This window comes from Natator depressus, chromosome 14 (assembly GCF_965152275.1).
Source record: "Natator depressus isolate rNatDep1 chromosome 14, rNatDep2.hap1, whole genome shotgun sequence".
NCBI classification, from domain to species: Eukaryota; Metazoa; Chordata; order Testudines; family Cheloniidae; genus Natator; species Natator depressus.
The window spans coordinates 34054215-34070796 of NC_134247.1; the positions used below are offsets into that span (position 1 = coordinate 34054215).

The following is a 16582-nucleotide window of genomic DNA, read 5'->3' on the forward strand; positions in this document are numbered from 1 at the left end:
GAGTCTCTGCCACAGACTGCCTGGGTCACCTTGGGCAAGGTCCCTGAATGCTCTGTGCTGACAGTGCACGCTCCCTGCCCCACAGGGGGTGTGGTAGGTGAACACACCTTCTGGTAGGAGGTGTTCAGATACTACAGTGAAAAAAGCAAATAAGCACTGAGAGCTCCATCCATGACTAAAACCCAGGAGCCGTGACACCTCCTCTGCTCTCACGGATCCCCATACCCTCCCGGAGTCAGGGGTAGAACCCAGGAGCCCTGACTCCCAGTCTTGTGCCCCCACGTGGAGAGGAACAAGCTGCCCTCAAGCGCAGTGCTGCATTTTGCTCAATTAGGTTTGCTAAAGCCATGACAAATATCAGTGCGTGTATTAAAGAAATCCGTAAAGTCCCAACCAAGATTGGGCTCCGTCGTATCGGGCGCTGAACCGACACACAGTAACCAACATCAGGGTCCTGTTACACTGGGCACTGCACAGACACATGGTTACCAAGATCAGGGCCCCGTTCTGCTGGGCACTGCACAGACACACAGTGACTGAGATCAGGGCCCCATTGTGCCGGTTGCTGCCCAGACACACAGTGACTGAGATCGGAGTCCCATCGCCCTGGGCGATGCACAGACACACAGTGACCGAGAGCAGGGCTCCGTCACGCCGGGCGCTGCACAGACACACGGTGACCGAGAGCAGGGCCCCATCGTGCTGGGCACTGCAGAGACACACGGTGACCGAGAGCAGGGCTCCGTCGCACCGGGCGATGCACAGACACACGGTGACCAAGAGCAGGGCCCCATCGTGCTGGGCACTGCAGAGACTCGGTGAGAGGCAATCCCTCCCCCAAATCTCAACAGAGAACAGTTTTATCTCCATTTACAGATGAAGAATAGAGGGAAAGAGCAATGAAGTGTTAGATTTTTAAAGTTATTTAGGTGCCTAATTTTTCAGAGAAGCACCCTGTGGGATTGTGCAAGGCACCGACTGTCCTCACTCCTGTTCAGTATAATTTAGGCCCTTGAGCACTTTTGATTTTCCCCAGCTGGGGATCCAGCCTCACTGACTCCAGTGGAGGGACACTGGGGATTACGCTGCCGCTGTGGTGTAGCGGAGCCTTCTCCTTGCCCAAGGCTGTTGCTCTGCCCTGGGTGGCCCAGGCTGTGGTCGGCAGACTGGCTGGTTTGGCTGGGCCAGGCCCCTCTGTGACGAGTGGGGGGGTCTCTGCCCTCCCCTGCAGGCCTCGTCTGGGCTCTGAGCTCCCCACGTGTTGTCCTCTGCCAGCCTGGCCCCAGTTCCAGGAGGGGCGGGGGGGGGGGTGAAATCCCTCCCAGCTGTTTGGGGGACTTTGGGCCCGTGTGTGCACAGCGGTGGGGTCAGCAAAACAGGAAGTGGCCTCCTGCTCTGGGCTAGTCCCCCGTGAGGTGGCTTGGGAACAGTTGCCCTCCCGCACTCCCCATTAATTTTCAAGTGCTGACAAGCCCCAAGCCGGGAGCTCGGCCTGCCCCGTTCAGCTGACAGGAAATGATGCTCGGCTCCCTTGGCCGTGGGGTGGAGGGGAACTTTCTTGCCAAGCCGGTGCACGCTGGCTGTGTGGGGTTGCTCCTGAGGAGCCTTTTCCTGCAGCTGGGCAGGCTGGGACAGCAGAGAGCCGAGAACGGGACGGGGCGGCTGCAGAGAGGACTCACCCCCCAGTGCTTCCATCCTGGCCGGGACGTGGTGGTGAGGGGCTGGGCCTGCCCCCCTCCCTGCCACTCAGGGAACAGCTTCACTGCAGGATCCAGGGCTGCAGGTACGCAGGGGATTCCTGGATCAGTGCAGATCCTGCTTGTCTGTCTGTCCGTGCAGCCCGTCCATGCTTGGCTGTTTCTTTGTCGTGAGGCTGAAATTGGCTGCTTTCCCCTAGTTTCTCATTCGTGGTACTGGTTCCTGATTCCGAGCGTCGTTGCTGTTTTTCATTCCGCACTGGCAGATCAGACTTTCTGAGCCTTCCCCACCACTGTGAGGCTGAATGCGAGGACGGTTTGTGTCCATCGTTCAGCATGTATTGAACCATTCCAGTGGGTTTGCCCGGCTGGACACGACAAACTGTGTTTCTGGGAGCCCCAGGTGATGTACCCCATGGCCATCAGGCTGTCCAGAGGCAGCTGGCACGTGCCACTCACTGATCCAAAACTTCTTTTCCTGCACAATGTGCTGCCACAGGTTATGCCCCTGCCCACTTCCATTCTGTTTAGGTGCTTGAACAAGTAACTGGGAATAAGGAAGCTAACTTCAGCCTCATCTCTCTCTCTGTCCATCCCCAACCATACCCATCTGTCTGTCTCTCTGTTCCCATCCATCTGTGTAGCCATCCTCATATACACCCTATCTATCTATCTATCTATCTATCTATCTATCTATCTATCCCCCTTTCATTCTCTAGCCACCATCAGTCATCTAGTCACCTAGGGCATGTTAATTTCCACATGTGTGTGCATTTGGGGCAGGGGTGGCTGCGGCTCCCACGTGTCCCCCCCCATCTGTGTGCGGACCAGGACACTCGGACAGGGGCCAATGTGTTTGCCAATATCCGTGCCAGTCCTTCCTCGCTAGCCCAAGGCATAGGTGGATTCCCAGAGCGGACCAGATCTTGCACCATCCAGCCCCATGGCTGGCCTCGCCTGCAATATAAGGGCCCCGCAGTGCAGGGTGAGCTGCCCCCAAGAGGGTGTAGTGGGATGACACCCCCGCCCACCCACATACTGCAGTTTCCTGGTGCCAGCTGTTTGGGCAGCACCCATGGGCGACTGAGGCCATGGTGGGAATGGGGCGCTGCATCGCAAGCAGGAAAGAAAGGGTTAACCCCCAGCGGATGCCTCGACCAGGATTCGTCCCATCTGAGTCTGGTGGGTGCCATGTGCCTCAGCCCCACGCCCACTGGCTGTGTCTGTGCCCTGCAAGCCACTGGCCATCCCTACCAATGCACACTCACACTGCCTATGCTAGGGTTAAAGCCAGCCATGCCCAGCAGATTTGTGGTGTCCAGGGCAACTTGGAAATGCCGGCACCGACCCAATCCAAGGGAGTGATGAGAGGCAGGGAATTTCAAAGGTGACAGGGAGAGTTAGGAACATATGATGCCTGATGCCCTGAGGCTCCTTTGAAACACCCACTCCTCAGTCCCACCACACCTGCTGCCCATCCAGCGACACCCATCACCGCTTCAGCAGACTGGGGGTTTTACCCCAGGCCTTCAGAGTAGAAGCCCCTTGCACTGGAGCTGAAGGTGTAGCTCCACCAGGTGGTGGCAATAGCAGGCTATTATCCCATTCTATGGAGCAGCCCCCAGAGAGACACAATGCCCTGCATTAGTGTGGATCCCAGCATTCAAAACATGTGGGAAGAACAACCATCTTGGGCCAGTAACATCATACAATACGTCTTGGCCCTATGGGAGAAGCTTGACACCCTGGGCTCATTTGCCAGGGAGAACCTTCTACACACCCAGAGCACCCAGGACTCAGCCTATAATTAAGGGTATGATTTTGTCACAGAGATCACGGGCTTCTGTGACTTTAATGGACCTCCGTGACTTCTTTGGCTTCAGCCCCCTGCCTGGCCCTGCTGCAGGAGTAGTAGTGGGGTTGGCGTAGTGGCCGGTGGTCAGCCACCAGGGCTGGGGCAGAGGCCGGGGCAGAGGCTGGGGCTGAAGCAGTGGCCAGCAGTCTGTCACTGGGGCTGGAGCAGCGGCTAGAGCTAGGACTAGAGCAGTAGCTGGGGATGAGTATAGGGCTGGAGGAGCCGAAGGAACTAGGCCGGAGCAGCAGCTGGGGCTAGGTCAGCCCCCCAGGGCTCGGTGGGTCCAGGCTGGAGCAGTCCCCATGTTTATCCATGATAAAACCTTAACCTTACCTATCATTAAAGGGTTGGCCTCCAGGAGTTCCAACCCAGCAATCATGTTCTCTTGTTATTACCCAGCTCCAAATCAAAACTCCCAGCCCGCTGGCAAGGGCCCCATGAGGTGGTGTGCTGAGTGAAGCAGGTGAGTTATGAAATCTGACAACCAGACAAGTGACAGGCACACGTGAATCTTTTAAAACCATGGAAAGCCCAAGAAAGTCTACTAATTGCCCCCTACGCACCTGAATCCCAATTAGGCCTGCAGGTTGTCGAAGACTCGGAGCCAGGGATGGTCAAGACTGGAAACACCCTCACCCCAAACCAGAGAACCCAGGCTCGACAGGTGATCACCACCTTCTCTTCCATGTTTTCTACCTACCCTGGATGGACCCATTTAATATCCCATAACAGTCAGATGGAACCAGGGCTTAAAGTCAGAGAAAACCCTCGACAATTTTCCCCGAAGTTGAGAGAAACCATGAAGTGAGAACTCCAATCAGTGCTAGAACTGGGAGTAATCAAAGAATCATGCAGCAACTGGAAAGGCTCTGTAATGTGGCTCCTCAAGCCTGGTGGGACCACCTGGCCATGTATCAATTTCCAGAAGCTCAATGCAGTCTCAAAATTTGATGCGTACCTGATGCCTTATGTTGATGAACTTCTTGACCAGCAAGGGGAAGCAGAGTACATCACTACTCTGGATCTGACAAAGGGGTAATGGCAGATCCCCCTCACAGAATCCAGGGAAAAGACAGCTTTTTCCATCCCCTTTCAGTTCTGGACAATGCACTTTGGGTTGCATGGGGCTCCGGAAACATTCCAGCGGCTAACGGACCGGATCCTCCAATCCCATAGCCAATATGCTGCCACGTACCTAGACGATGTTGCAGGTATCTACAGTCGAAACTGGCAGGACCACCTAAAGCATGTGACGGCCATGTTACAATCCCTCCAGGAGGCTGGCCTGACAGCAAATCCTGCTGAATGTCACTTGGGCAAGGATGAAACAACCTGCCTCAGGTACACTTTAGGAAAAGGTACGGTGTGACCCTTGGTCAATAAGTTTCAGGCCCTCCAGACGTGCCATGCCCCTTCCTTGAGGAAACAGGTACACCAGTTTTTAGGACTAGCTTGGTTTCTACTGCTGATTTATTCTGGTTTTCTCAACCTTTGTGGCCCCTCTCACTTACCTGCTCTAGAACAGCAGCCCAAACATGATCCAGTGGACCAAAGCTTGTGAGGAGGCTTTTCAAGCCCTGAAGAACCCGTCTTGTACAGCCCCGATTTCACCAAGGAGTTCCTGCTATGGACTGATGCATCGGATGTGGGTCTAGGAGCCGTTTTGTCCCAGGTGGTGTGAGGTGGCGACCCTCTTGCCAAATTCCAAGTCTCCTGGAATAGTAGGGGGTTAGGGAAGCAGCACAGTCTCTTAAGGACTGTACACTGAATGCCACTATATCCAGCGCTATGGCCTTGCCCAACGGTGTTAAGCCAGCCATTATCTGCATCAGACCCCATCGGGTTAAATAATTCTCGGGGTTTTCATTGGGCTCCTGGGTTGTGGCTACAGCTGGTGCTATAAAATTGCCCCTGTCTATTTGCTCTCCAGAAAGTCCCATTAGAATCAATATGCTATTATTCTCATCGACTCTAATCCTATCTAGGACCCGCCGAATCTCGGAAGCCACACAGACGCCCATCAAGCGGCGGACTTCAATGGCGTTCAGCTCTTCCCTTATAGCAAGCAAAAACGCATTAGAACACCATCCAGAGAAACTGTCCTTTTTTAGGGGTCCCAAACTAACAGCCATGCTTTTAAGTCAGGCTGATACAGGGACAGTGGAAACAGGTGGACTTCCCCCTCCCTCTGCGGGTGTTGTGACTGTACTTCGTCGTATGGCTGCGAGAGGGTTTTGTTCAATAGGTTTCAATCCCTGGGGCTCATCCCATATATCTCCATTCCAAGCTTTACTACGGTCCCATTCTCCCTCCCATTCGGGGACCTCACTATCTTGGGCTTGGCCCCATTCTCCTTCCGTCACAGCCGCTACTTGGCGGGTGGCAAACCCCAATTTTGTTTTAAGATGCTTAATAATAGATTCACAGTGGTTGTGATGGGCAGGAGCTCTATCTTGTTCTAACGTTAATTTCTTTTTCATTCCCTATAAAACCTGATTCTCTCTTTGTATTTTATCTTTTCCCTCTATTTGTTAAGATAATCCCCTCTCTTTTATTTTAACTTCTCTTAGGGTATCTTTGGGAATGTCTAACTGGCTTTGAACTCCAGCGGCCAGTATTTTCCATTTATCAGTTTCTCCTTCAGATACATCAATTTTCTCATGCAGTGCAGCGTTCTCCTCCTGGCAGCTAGCCAAGCAAAGGAATGCCTCATTGCATGCTTCTCACAATAGCCAGATTGCAGCCGAGTCTCTTTTTATCGGGGTTGATGGCCTGGAGACCAACAGATATTTTGCCAATCTATCTTCCAAAACAGCTATAGTATGGACATCGGCTAATGCTTGCTCAGTCCATGAGCTCTGGCCAAACTTTTGCAAAATTGTCTTAAAAGAAGTCATTTCCTGTATGAATGGTAGTTTTTTCTGCGCTTCTTGAGCTTTGTCCTTAGGGGACTCCTTTCGCCTAAACATATTTCTTTATAAATCTCTTTTACCTCTAAAACACTTCTGTGCCCATGCTCGTGCTGGGACTTACACAATACAAAAGTCTATACCCACTAAAAACTCTGCCTGACAGAGCAGGAGGGGGAAATGCTAAGCCCCCTACATTTTGGGCTCGATCCTGCTACGGCTGAGGGTATATTCACCTATGCAATTTTTCCCTGACATATGGGTAGGAGCATGGACTCTAATCCCCCCCTTATGGTCCAGCACCTCTACAACCGGGGGTGTATATACCTGGTCAGTTTGTATATATCTTATCTATATAGTTATCCCCGACAGATGGGTCGGAGTGAGGATTCTAATCCTCCCCCTATTGCCCAGCACTTCTATGACCGGGGGTGTGCACACCTGAATGATTGATCACTTTATATGTATGGTATACCTTTTAGCAATATTTGGCAGTATTTTCAACAATCACAGTGCATGTCCTCCCCCTTTTGAAATTCTCCACCAAAAATGTTATGCTGATAAGAAGCACACGGGATCTTTTTGGGGGGGAAAGGCAATACGCCGCCTTTATTGAAGATACAATAATTAGCATATGCATTCAGTCACACCACACACACACACACACACACACACACACAGTCCCACCAGTCGATGTTATAGTTACCAGTCCAGAGTCCAGATCAACCTAGTGGCCAGCTAGGTTGATCAGAAGTGGGGAGGAGCCGGGTTCCGTTGGTCACGACATGGTGCTCAGGGGAAGTCTTGGCAGGAGGAACCCAAAGTTTCATGGCAAGGCACCCTGTTTATATAGTGATTTTCCTTCACTGGGGCCAATGAGTTTTGCACCATCATGCTGTAATCAATTGTTGTTTGACGAGTGCTTGTTTTCTTAAATTGTCCTTCACATTCTTTACATCATGTTCCTCAGGGAGTTATCCCATGCTGGTTTTGATCACAGCTATCTTGTCCCCATTGATAGGTGCCTGTCTCATCTTTAGAGTTGTCAATCTGCCCTCCAATGCTTCAATAGGGGCATGTTGCAGCCTCCTGGCACCCTTGCATCTGTCTCCGGCTCCTCCCTAGACCATCTGGTTCAGCGATAGCCTTCACCCTGATCTCTTAACCCACACATTCCTCATTCACACGCACAAAATTAATTTACACAGAACATTTTGAACAGGAACATCAAATTGCAGTGCAAAAAAAAAAAAAAAAAAGGAACGATCATGACATTCCTTTCCTTATTTTAAAATGCTAAACCTACAACAAATTGGTGACCCTCAAAGGATCTGTCCCTGCCTTGAAATCAGTCCAGACACAGATTCTGGCTGATGGCCCATTACACCATTTCTTTCTGCTATTCAAAAAGGGTGGCTGGCAGAATATGATCAAATCATACACCAATACATTTAATACATACTATATTATTATTCCTTATCCTTCATTCTAAATTATATAAAATACAAACATAAAATCCTACTACTACATCAGCAGCTGCTGCTCTCCTGCCCTCTCCTTACACAGCCCAGGGGGTGCATGGGGCAGAGGAGCAGCAGTCCAGTGGGAGAGCGAGCAGTAATGCCAGCTGCTTTGTGCATCCAGGTAGGACAGTTTCCCCATGTGGGTGCAGGAGGTGGATGCAGGGGTTAGGGCCTCAGGAGGGGAGTGCAGGGAGTAAGAGTGAAGGGGGCGCAGCGAAGGGGTTAGGGGCACAAGCTAGAGATGCAGGGTTTGGGGTGAAGGGGGCACAGTGCAGGGGTTAGGGGCTCAGGAGGGAAGTGCAGGGATTAGTGGTGAAGGTGGTACAGTACAGGGGTTGGGGAAGGGAGGGTGGGGAGCCTGGGGAGCCCATGGGGGACCAGGGGCAATGGGGGGGCACCATGCCCATGGGGGCCACGGACACCAAAATGCAAGTTTGCCCAGGGTGCCATTTTCCCTGAGGCCGGCCCTGTCTCCAGCTGTTGGTATTGGCATCTGTCGGCTTTAAAGAAAACACCGCTGCTTAGCATGCGTTTGTAAGGGGAAGGCTGTGCTTGTACAAATGGAAATAACGTGGTGTTCGTCCGAGCCCAGACGGTTTAATTTTCACTTGCTAAAAGAGAAGATAATTTCCACTGCATCCTCCTTGCTTAGGGGACTGAGCGACTGTGGAGTCCAGGGTCCTGTTTCGGGGCTTGCCTTGAGAATTCGATGGCTTAGAAACATCAGGGAGGCATCCCCTTAGCGCAGCCAGCCGGCAGCCGTAACACCTGCTGCTGGCAGGCCAAGTGCAGGCTGTTAAATGTCTCTGAGCTGGCATGCCATTTCGCTTCATGCCCTGCCACTTTTCCAACACAAGCAGGGAGGAAAAAAGTCTGTTGATTTGGAGGAAATATTCCCAGACTGTCAGTGGACAGCAAACAGGCAGGGCGGGTGAGATAATATATTTTATTGGACCAACTTCTGTTGGTGAAAGAGACGAGCAACCCTTGTATCTGTTCTCTCTCTCCCCAGCAGAGGTTAGTCCAATAAAAGATATTAACTCACCCACCCTGCCTCTCTGACACCCTGGGGCCGACACAGCTCCAGCGGCACCGCAAACAGCAGGTAGCAGGGGAGTTAATAGAAATAACTTAAAAAAACTAAACAAACGACCCAAACGCCCGACCACGAAGGGGAAAATCATCTCAGCGTCGAGACGTGGAGAAACAGCCCCAGCAAACTTTTTTCTTGGCTCTCTTCCAGAATTTCAGCATTTCTACACTGCTGGAGGGGGCTTGGGGAGCTGCCATTCCCAGCTGAAATCACGGGCACTGTGACACTGCTGGAGGGGGCTTGGGGAGCTGCCATTCCCAGCTGAAATCACGGGCGCTGTGACACTGCTGGAGGGGGCTTGGGGAGCTGGCATTCCCAGCTGAAATCACGGGCGCTGTGACACTGCTGGAGGGGGCTTGGGGAGCTGGCATTCCCCGCTGAAATCACGGGCACTGTGACACTGCTGGAGGGGGCTTGGGGAGCTGGCATTCCCCGCTGAAATCACGGGCGCTGTGACACTGCTGGAGGGGGCTTGGGGAGCTGGCATTCCCCGCTGAAATCACGGGCGCTGTGACACTGCTGGAGGGGGCCTGGGGAGCTGGCATTCCCAGCTGAAATCACGGGTGCTGTGACATTGCTGGAGGGGGCCTGGGGAACTGCCATTCCCAGCTGAAATCACATGTCAACAAAAGGGAACCAAGAGTCCTGCATTTGCTCCAGTAAAAGCTGCTGATCTCTGATCTGCTAAGAGAGTTCTTCCAACAGGCGTGTGTCTTTGCCAAACATTGATGTGTTGCCTTGTTCTTAATGGGGTGGTGTCGAGAGAAGGATTGGACCAGATTTGATTTCAGAAAAGCATGTTTTTGCAGGAGGAAAAAATAATATTTTGAAGAAAATGTTTTGATTAAAAAAGTCTCAGATGAAATTTCCCTGTTGGTAGAAAATTATAAACAGCTGCCCACCTTGGCATGAGCTGTCCATTTTGGATAGTGGGTTTACTGACAATATTACATGTTGGTGGTTAAAAACAATGCTTTCAATGAGATTATTTTCAATTTTTTATGCAATCTGGGGGGCTTCACCCACCCAAACACCCAAGTATAGGGGCTCTGCCCCGTCCACCTCACTGGGGGCTCTGCCCCTCACCCATGGTCCCCACCAGAAGACTTACAAACCCAGCATCTGCACCTCCTGGGTCTTTCCCCACAAGGGCTCGGTCCACAGGTGCCCCTACTCCACCCATGGTTGAAGGGAGGGAGTCGTTGGGTGAGCAGCTATTTCCCTTCTTATCCCTTGTCTCCTTGGCTTCTCCATAGTTCATCAGCTCCTGTCCAGCCCTGAGGCCAGGGAGAGCCACCCTGCCAGATGCTGGGAGCCTGTCGCCCACACTGCAGTGCTGCCCTGCTCTCAGCTGTCCTGCTCCTGCACATTCAGGCTGCAGCGACCGGTAAGGAGGCTCTGTCCTTAACGGTGCTGGGTGGTCACAGGGCCCCAGCTGGCTCTCACGTATGGCGGGGACAGTCTGGGGTGACTGCCCTGGTAATGCACTGGGCTCGGGGGTCAGAGCGCAGGATCTAGTGCTCACTCATACGCACAGTAACGCATGACACACTCCTTCATCCATCCATCCCCCACATCCATCTGTCCATTCCCATATACACCCCTCCATCCGTCCCATCCTTTCTTCCATCCAGCCCCCCACATCCTTCCTTCCATCCCAATACACACCCCTCCATCCATTCATTACATCCAGGCATCCCCATACATACTCCCCTCCATGCATCCATCATCTATCCCCACACCCCTCCATCCTTCTCCATATACACTCCTCCTCCATACATCTGTCCTTTCCCCAATCCATCAATGTACACCTCTTCCATCCATCTCCCCCATTCATCCATCCATCCCCATACACACCCTTCCCTCCATTCATTCATCCCTATAAACATGCCTCCACCCTTCCCTCCACCTCCCTCGCTCACAGCTCTCCCTGAGCCCCTATCTCTGGGATCTGCTGGGGTCTCCGGGCTGGGTGGTGGGGCTGGGGACTGGGCTGTGTGAGAGGTGAAGCCACTTCCCCCCCGCTCCCCTCTGAGCCCAGGCTTGTAAGTTGTCTCTCTGGCCCTTTCCCCAGTGAGGTTCCAGGTTCTGGTTCCCACCACCCCCCTCTCCGCCCCACTGGGGGGCACGGTGCTGCTTACCTGCCACCTCTCCCCAGCGCTCAGTGCCCAGGCTATGCAGGTGGAATGGAGCCGGCCCCAGCTAGGCCAGGATGTCCACGTGTACCTGCCGGATGGGAGTGAGGTGCAGGGTGAGAGGTACCGGGGCAGGACGGAGCTCCTGCGGGACGGGATCCAGAGTGGCAGCCTGGCCCTGCGGATCCGGAACCTCACCCTGCGGGACGAAGGGCGCTACCTCTGTGACTTCCAGTCCAACAGCACCGTTGGCAACGCCACACTGGAGCTCCATGTGACGAGTGAGTGATCCTGGGGTGGGGAGAGGCCAGATTCAGCCTACACGGCTCTGGGGAGGGGGGGATGGCCTAGGGGACACCATCCCATGCAGCCTGCTGCAGTCACAGGCCAGAAAACCTCCCCCAGTGACTCCTCCGTCCAGCCCAGCTCTCCTGGCTGAGCTAGACCACAGCCTGTGGGACAAAGACGTCCAGGCTGCATATAAGGACCCCGTGGGAAGTGAGCTCCACAGCAGCCCGACAGAGCCTCCTTCCATAGAGGACGCCCTGCAATGGCAGATATGTGCCCCCTATTTCCAGTGTGGATGTCTCAGCTCCAGTGCCCAGCCATCAGCTTGACCTCTCCCTGTGTCTGCTGGAGTAAAGAGCCCCAGCTCTCAGAACCCCACTCCCCGGCGCAGTCCATAAGGGGACTGGGAATGAGGATAGCATGAAATCAAGGGAGAATTCACATCAATTTCATTCCCCCAGGTGCTGGCTCGGATCCCCTCCTCCACGTGGGTGGATATGACGGCAAGCAGATGAACGTGATGTGTCTCTCTGTGGGGTGGTACCCAAAGCCGAAGGTGCTCTGGAGAAATGGCCACAGGGAGAGACTGACCCATCTAATGAGGAAAAAATCTCGAGAAACCGGGGCCTTTTTGATGTCTCCAGCTACGTGGTAGTGACTGAGCACTCAGACCCAATGCTGATCTGCGCCATCAGACCCGGCTCACCCGGCCTGGAGAAAGTCTCAGCCATTCTTATCTCCAGTGAGCTGCTAATGGAATCAGGACACAGACCTGGATCCAGATTGGCACTGATAGACTGCTGGGGCAGTGATTGTCTCTTACTGCGTGTTTGTGCAGTAGCCGGCATGACGGGGCCCTGATCTTGATCACTGTGTGTCTGTGCAGCCCGAGGGGGTCCTGATCTCAGTCACTGTGTGTCTGTGCAGTGCTCAGCACGACAGGGCCCTGATCTCAGTCACCCTGTGTCTGTGCAGCGCCTGGCACAAGGGGACCCTGATCTCAGTCACTGTGTGTGCCTGTGCAGTGCCCAGAGCCATGGGGCCTTGATCTCAGTCACCGTGTATCTGTGCAGCGCCCAGCGTAAGGGGGCCCCTATCTCGGTCACCGCGTGTGTCTGTGCAGCGCCCAGAGCGATGGGGCTCTGATCTTGGTTACCGTGTGTCTGTGCAGCCTGAGGGGGTCCTGATCTCAGTCACTGTGTGTCTGTGCGGTGCTCAGCACGACAGGGCCCTGATCTCAGTCACCGTGTGTCTGTGCAGCGCCTGGCACAAGGGGACCCTGATCTCAGTCACTGTGTGTCTGTGCGGTGCTCAGCACGACAGGGCCCTGATCTCAGTCACCGTGTGTCTGTGCAGCGCCTGGCACAAGGGGACCCTGATCTCAGTCACTGTGTGTGTCTGTGCAGTGCCCAGAGCCATGGGGCCTTGTTCTCAGTCACCGTGTATCTGTGCAGCGCCCAGCGTAAGGGGGCCCCTATCTCGGTCACCGCGTGTGTCTGTGCAGCGCCCAGAGCTATGGGGCTCTGATCTTGGTCACTGTGTGCCTGTGCAGCACCCGGCATGACGGAGCCCTGATATTACTTGGGGCCTTTAGGCGCCACTGAAATGAAAAAATGAAATACAATTATATTCACTAGACCGTATTGAAAATGTCATCATTATTTAGTTCTAGGACTCAAATGCCCAAGCAAAACCCCTCTTTGTTAAGCACCCTATTATTCAAGAATTGCCAAAACTCTCAGCCCACATCCCTGGGTTCTCCAAAGAGAGCTCCAGTGGGGAAAACCAGAATTCAATATTTCTGGGGGTTGAATGCTTTAAAAACAAAATGGGAGAAAATAAACATTAAGAAAATAGCCCACTGAGGGCCTTTTCATGCATCATGAAGGAGCCAAAACAGGGCCCATGTCCAATTATTTTGTTTGTTCATTTGCCTTTGCATGTTGCAGAAGCCTAAGATGACATCTCTTCTTTCTTCCTTTTGCAGATGAGTTTTTTCCCCCAGTCTCCTCTTGGAAGGTTGGCCTCTTCTTGTTCCTGTCAGTTTGTGTTTGCCTCCTCTTCTTGCCTGCCTGCTACTTATGGAGGGTTCAAAGAGCAAAAAGGAAATCCTCCAATTTAACCACAAAGAAGTGATGGATCCTTCAATACAGGGCAAAGGAAATTACAGCCCTACGTGGGTATTAATTGTTATAAAGCAACACACCTGCTCTGCTCCCTCAGCTAGCATTATTTTCATTATATGTATTACAGATACCCTTACGTGGCCCAACCAAGATCAGGGCCCTGTAATGTCAGATACTGCACAGACACACAGAGACTGATGTAACCCTTCTGCCTGTCAGAGTTGGCAGCAACAAGGGCCGGGTTCAATATCTAGGGGATCCATTCCAATAACACAATGCAAACTGGCTCGAGCCCCCACCCAGTGAACTGGGACAAATATATACCACCCCCGCTGGGCGCCTCCAGGAGGCAATACTTCCCCTCAGCACATAGTCTGAGTGTAGCAAAAAGCCTTTTAATAACAGAGAGAAACAATGTGGCATTATGTTGGGGAAACACCACCAACAGGATTCATAACACAACCCATGAGCAAAAAACCCACCCCAAGCAAATTGGGGCATGCTCTTTCCCTTTGGTTCTTGAGTCCAGCAACCCCAAAGTCTCTGTCCCTCGTCAGGGCAGCCCCAGAGTTCAAAAGTTTATCTACAGAGATTTTACCTCCCAACCTGGGTGGAGATGGGGGCAGAGGTAAGAGGCACCTTACATGATCTGAAGCTGACCGCGCCACAGCTCCATAGGCCTTCACTCTGCTCCACCAGCCACCCCACAAATTGCTTCGCTCAGCTCCGCTCTGCGGCCCACACGCAGCTCCCACTGTCCCACGAACTGCACCATATCCCACCAGCAGCTCCCGCCATCCTATGAACTGCTCCTCCAGCCTGTCCACAAGGTACTCCAGCCATCCCACAAACTGCTCCACAATATATATTCAGGCTCCCCTACTACTGAGCACAACACTCAGTGATTTCAGCTCTTAGTGAGTTCAGCTCATAGTAGGGGAGCCTCAGTGCTGGTGCACTATTAGCCCAGAGTGAGCTCAGCAGCCTGTAACTAGACTTCTAATGAAATCAAAATTAGCTCTGATATTCTATAGTGGAGAGAGGAGGAAGTGCAAATAGCATGTAAGGCCCTCACCAAGGGGCCCATGCCACCAAGTATTAATACTTGTCCCCAACCTCTCTCAATTCACACAGTTTTGGAACCCATGACCCTTGCCTAGCGAGTGCTACTTAGTTGATGGTGAGTCCCTCCATCATAACAAAAGGCCAAGTACAATTCCAAGCACAGTTCCCATAATCAGCGTAATAACAATTTATTCTTCCTGCCCCAATAACAGAGACACTGGGGATCCCACAGCAGTCAAAGTGACCATTTGGGCAGCTATGGCCTCATTCTAGGCGGGGTGGGTGTGTCTATGCAAATGAGATCAGCCCCTGAAGTTCTTCTCCACAACTTGCCACACCTCACCACCAGATGTCAGGGTGGAGCTCATCCTGACACTGCTTACACTGAGATCAGAGTCCCATTGCACCAAACGCTGCACAGACACACAGTGACCAAGATCAGAGTCCCGTCATGCCAGGCACTGCAAAGACACACAGTGACAGAGATCAGAGTCCCTTCCCCCTGGGCACTGCACAGACACACAGGTACGGAGATCAGAGTCCCCTCACGCCAGGTGCTGCACAGACACACAGTGACTGAGATCAGAGTCTCGTCACCCTGGGCGCTGCACAGACACACAGTGACCGAGATCAGAGTCCCCTCACGCCAGGCGCTGCACAGACACACAGTGACGGAGATCAGAGTCTCGTCACCCTGGGCACTGGACAGACACACAGTGGCTGAGATCAGGGCCCCTTTGTGTCAGGCGCTGGACAGACACACAGTGACCGAGATCAGAGTCCCGTCACGCCAGGCACTGCACAGACACACAGTGACGGAGATCAGAGTCCCGTCCCCCGGGCGCTGGACAGACACACAGGTACGGAGATCAGAGTCCCCTCACGCCAGGCGCTGCACAGACACACAGTGACGGAGATCAGAGTCTCGTCACCCTGGGCACTGGACAGACACACAGTGGCTGAGATCAGGGCCCCTTTGTGTCAGGCGCTGGACAGACACACAGTGACCGAGATCAGAGTCCCGTCACGCCAGGCACTGCACAGACACACAGTGACGGAGATCAGAGTCCCGTTCCCCGGGCGCTGGACAGACACACAGGTACGGAGATCAGAGTCCCCTCCTGCCAGGCGCTGCACAGACACACAGTGACTGAGATCAGAGTCCCGTCATGCCAGGCACTGCACAGACACACAGTGATGGAGATCAGAGTCCCGTCACGCCAGGCACTGCACAGACACACAGTGACGGAGATCAGAGTCCCGTCCCCCAGGCGCTGGACAGACACACAGGTACGGAGATCAGAGTCCCCTCACGCCAGGCACTGCACAGACACACAGTGACGGAGATCAGAGTCCCGTCCCCCTGGGCGCTGCACAGACACACAGGTACGGAGATCAGAGTCCCCTCACGCCAGGCACTGCACAGACACACAGTGACGGAGATCAGAGTCCTGTCCCCCTGGGCACTGCACAGACACACAGGTACAGAGATCAGAGTCCCCTCACGCCAGGCACTGCACAGACACACAGTGACGGAGATCAGAGTCCCGTCACGCCAGGCACTGCACAGACACACAGTGACGGAGATCGGAGTCCCGTCCCCCTGGGTGCTGCACAGACACACAGGTACGGAGATCAGAGTCCCGTCACGCCAGGCACTGCACAGACACACAGTGACGGAGATCGGAGTCCCATCGCCCTGGGCGCTGGACAGACACACAGGTACGGAGATCGGAGTCCCATCGCCCTGGGCGCTGGACAGACACACAGTGACGGAGATCAGAGTCCCGTCCCCCTGGGCGCTGCACAGACACACAGGTACGGAGATCAGAGTCCCGTCACGCCAGGCACTGCACAGACACACAGTGACAGAGATCGGAGTCCCATCGCC

General features: G+C 53.6%; 2 protein-coding genes across 2 annotated transcripts in view; one reads left to right on the top strand and one right to left on the bottom strand.

Annotated features, from left to right (window-relative positions):
• Positions 1 to 16582, bottom strand: part of LOC141998762 (uncharacterized) — a 406176-nt gene that overhangs the window by 305629 nt on the left and 83965 nt on the right. The gene's annotated exons all lie outside the window — the stretch shown is intronic.
• The window catches only part of LOC141998780 (butyrophilin subfamily 3 member A1-like), a 32886-nt gene continuing 17905 nt past the window's right edge, over positions 1602 to 16582 (top strand). Inside the window, 6 exon segments of the mRNA XM_074971769.1 lie at positions 1602 to 1783; positions 10334 to 10464; positions 11152 to 11493; positions 11962 to 12087; positions 12090 to 12242; positions 13488 to 13588. Coding sequence (XP_074827870.1) covers positions 10383 to 10464; positions 11152 to 11493; positions 11962 to 12087; positions 12090 to 12242; positions 13488 to 13588 — 804 coding nt within the window. The 5' untranslated portion in view covers positions 1602 to 1783; positions 10334 to 10382.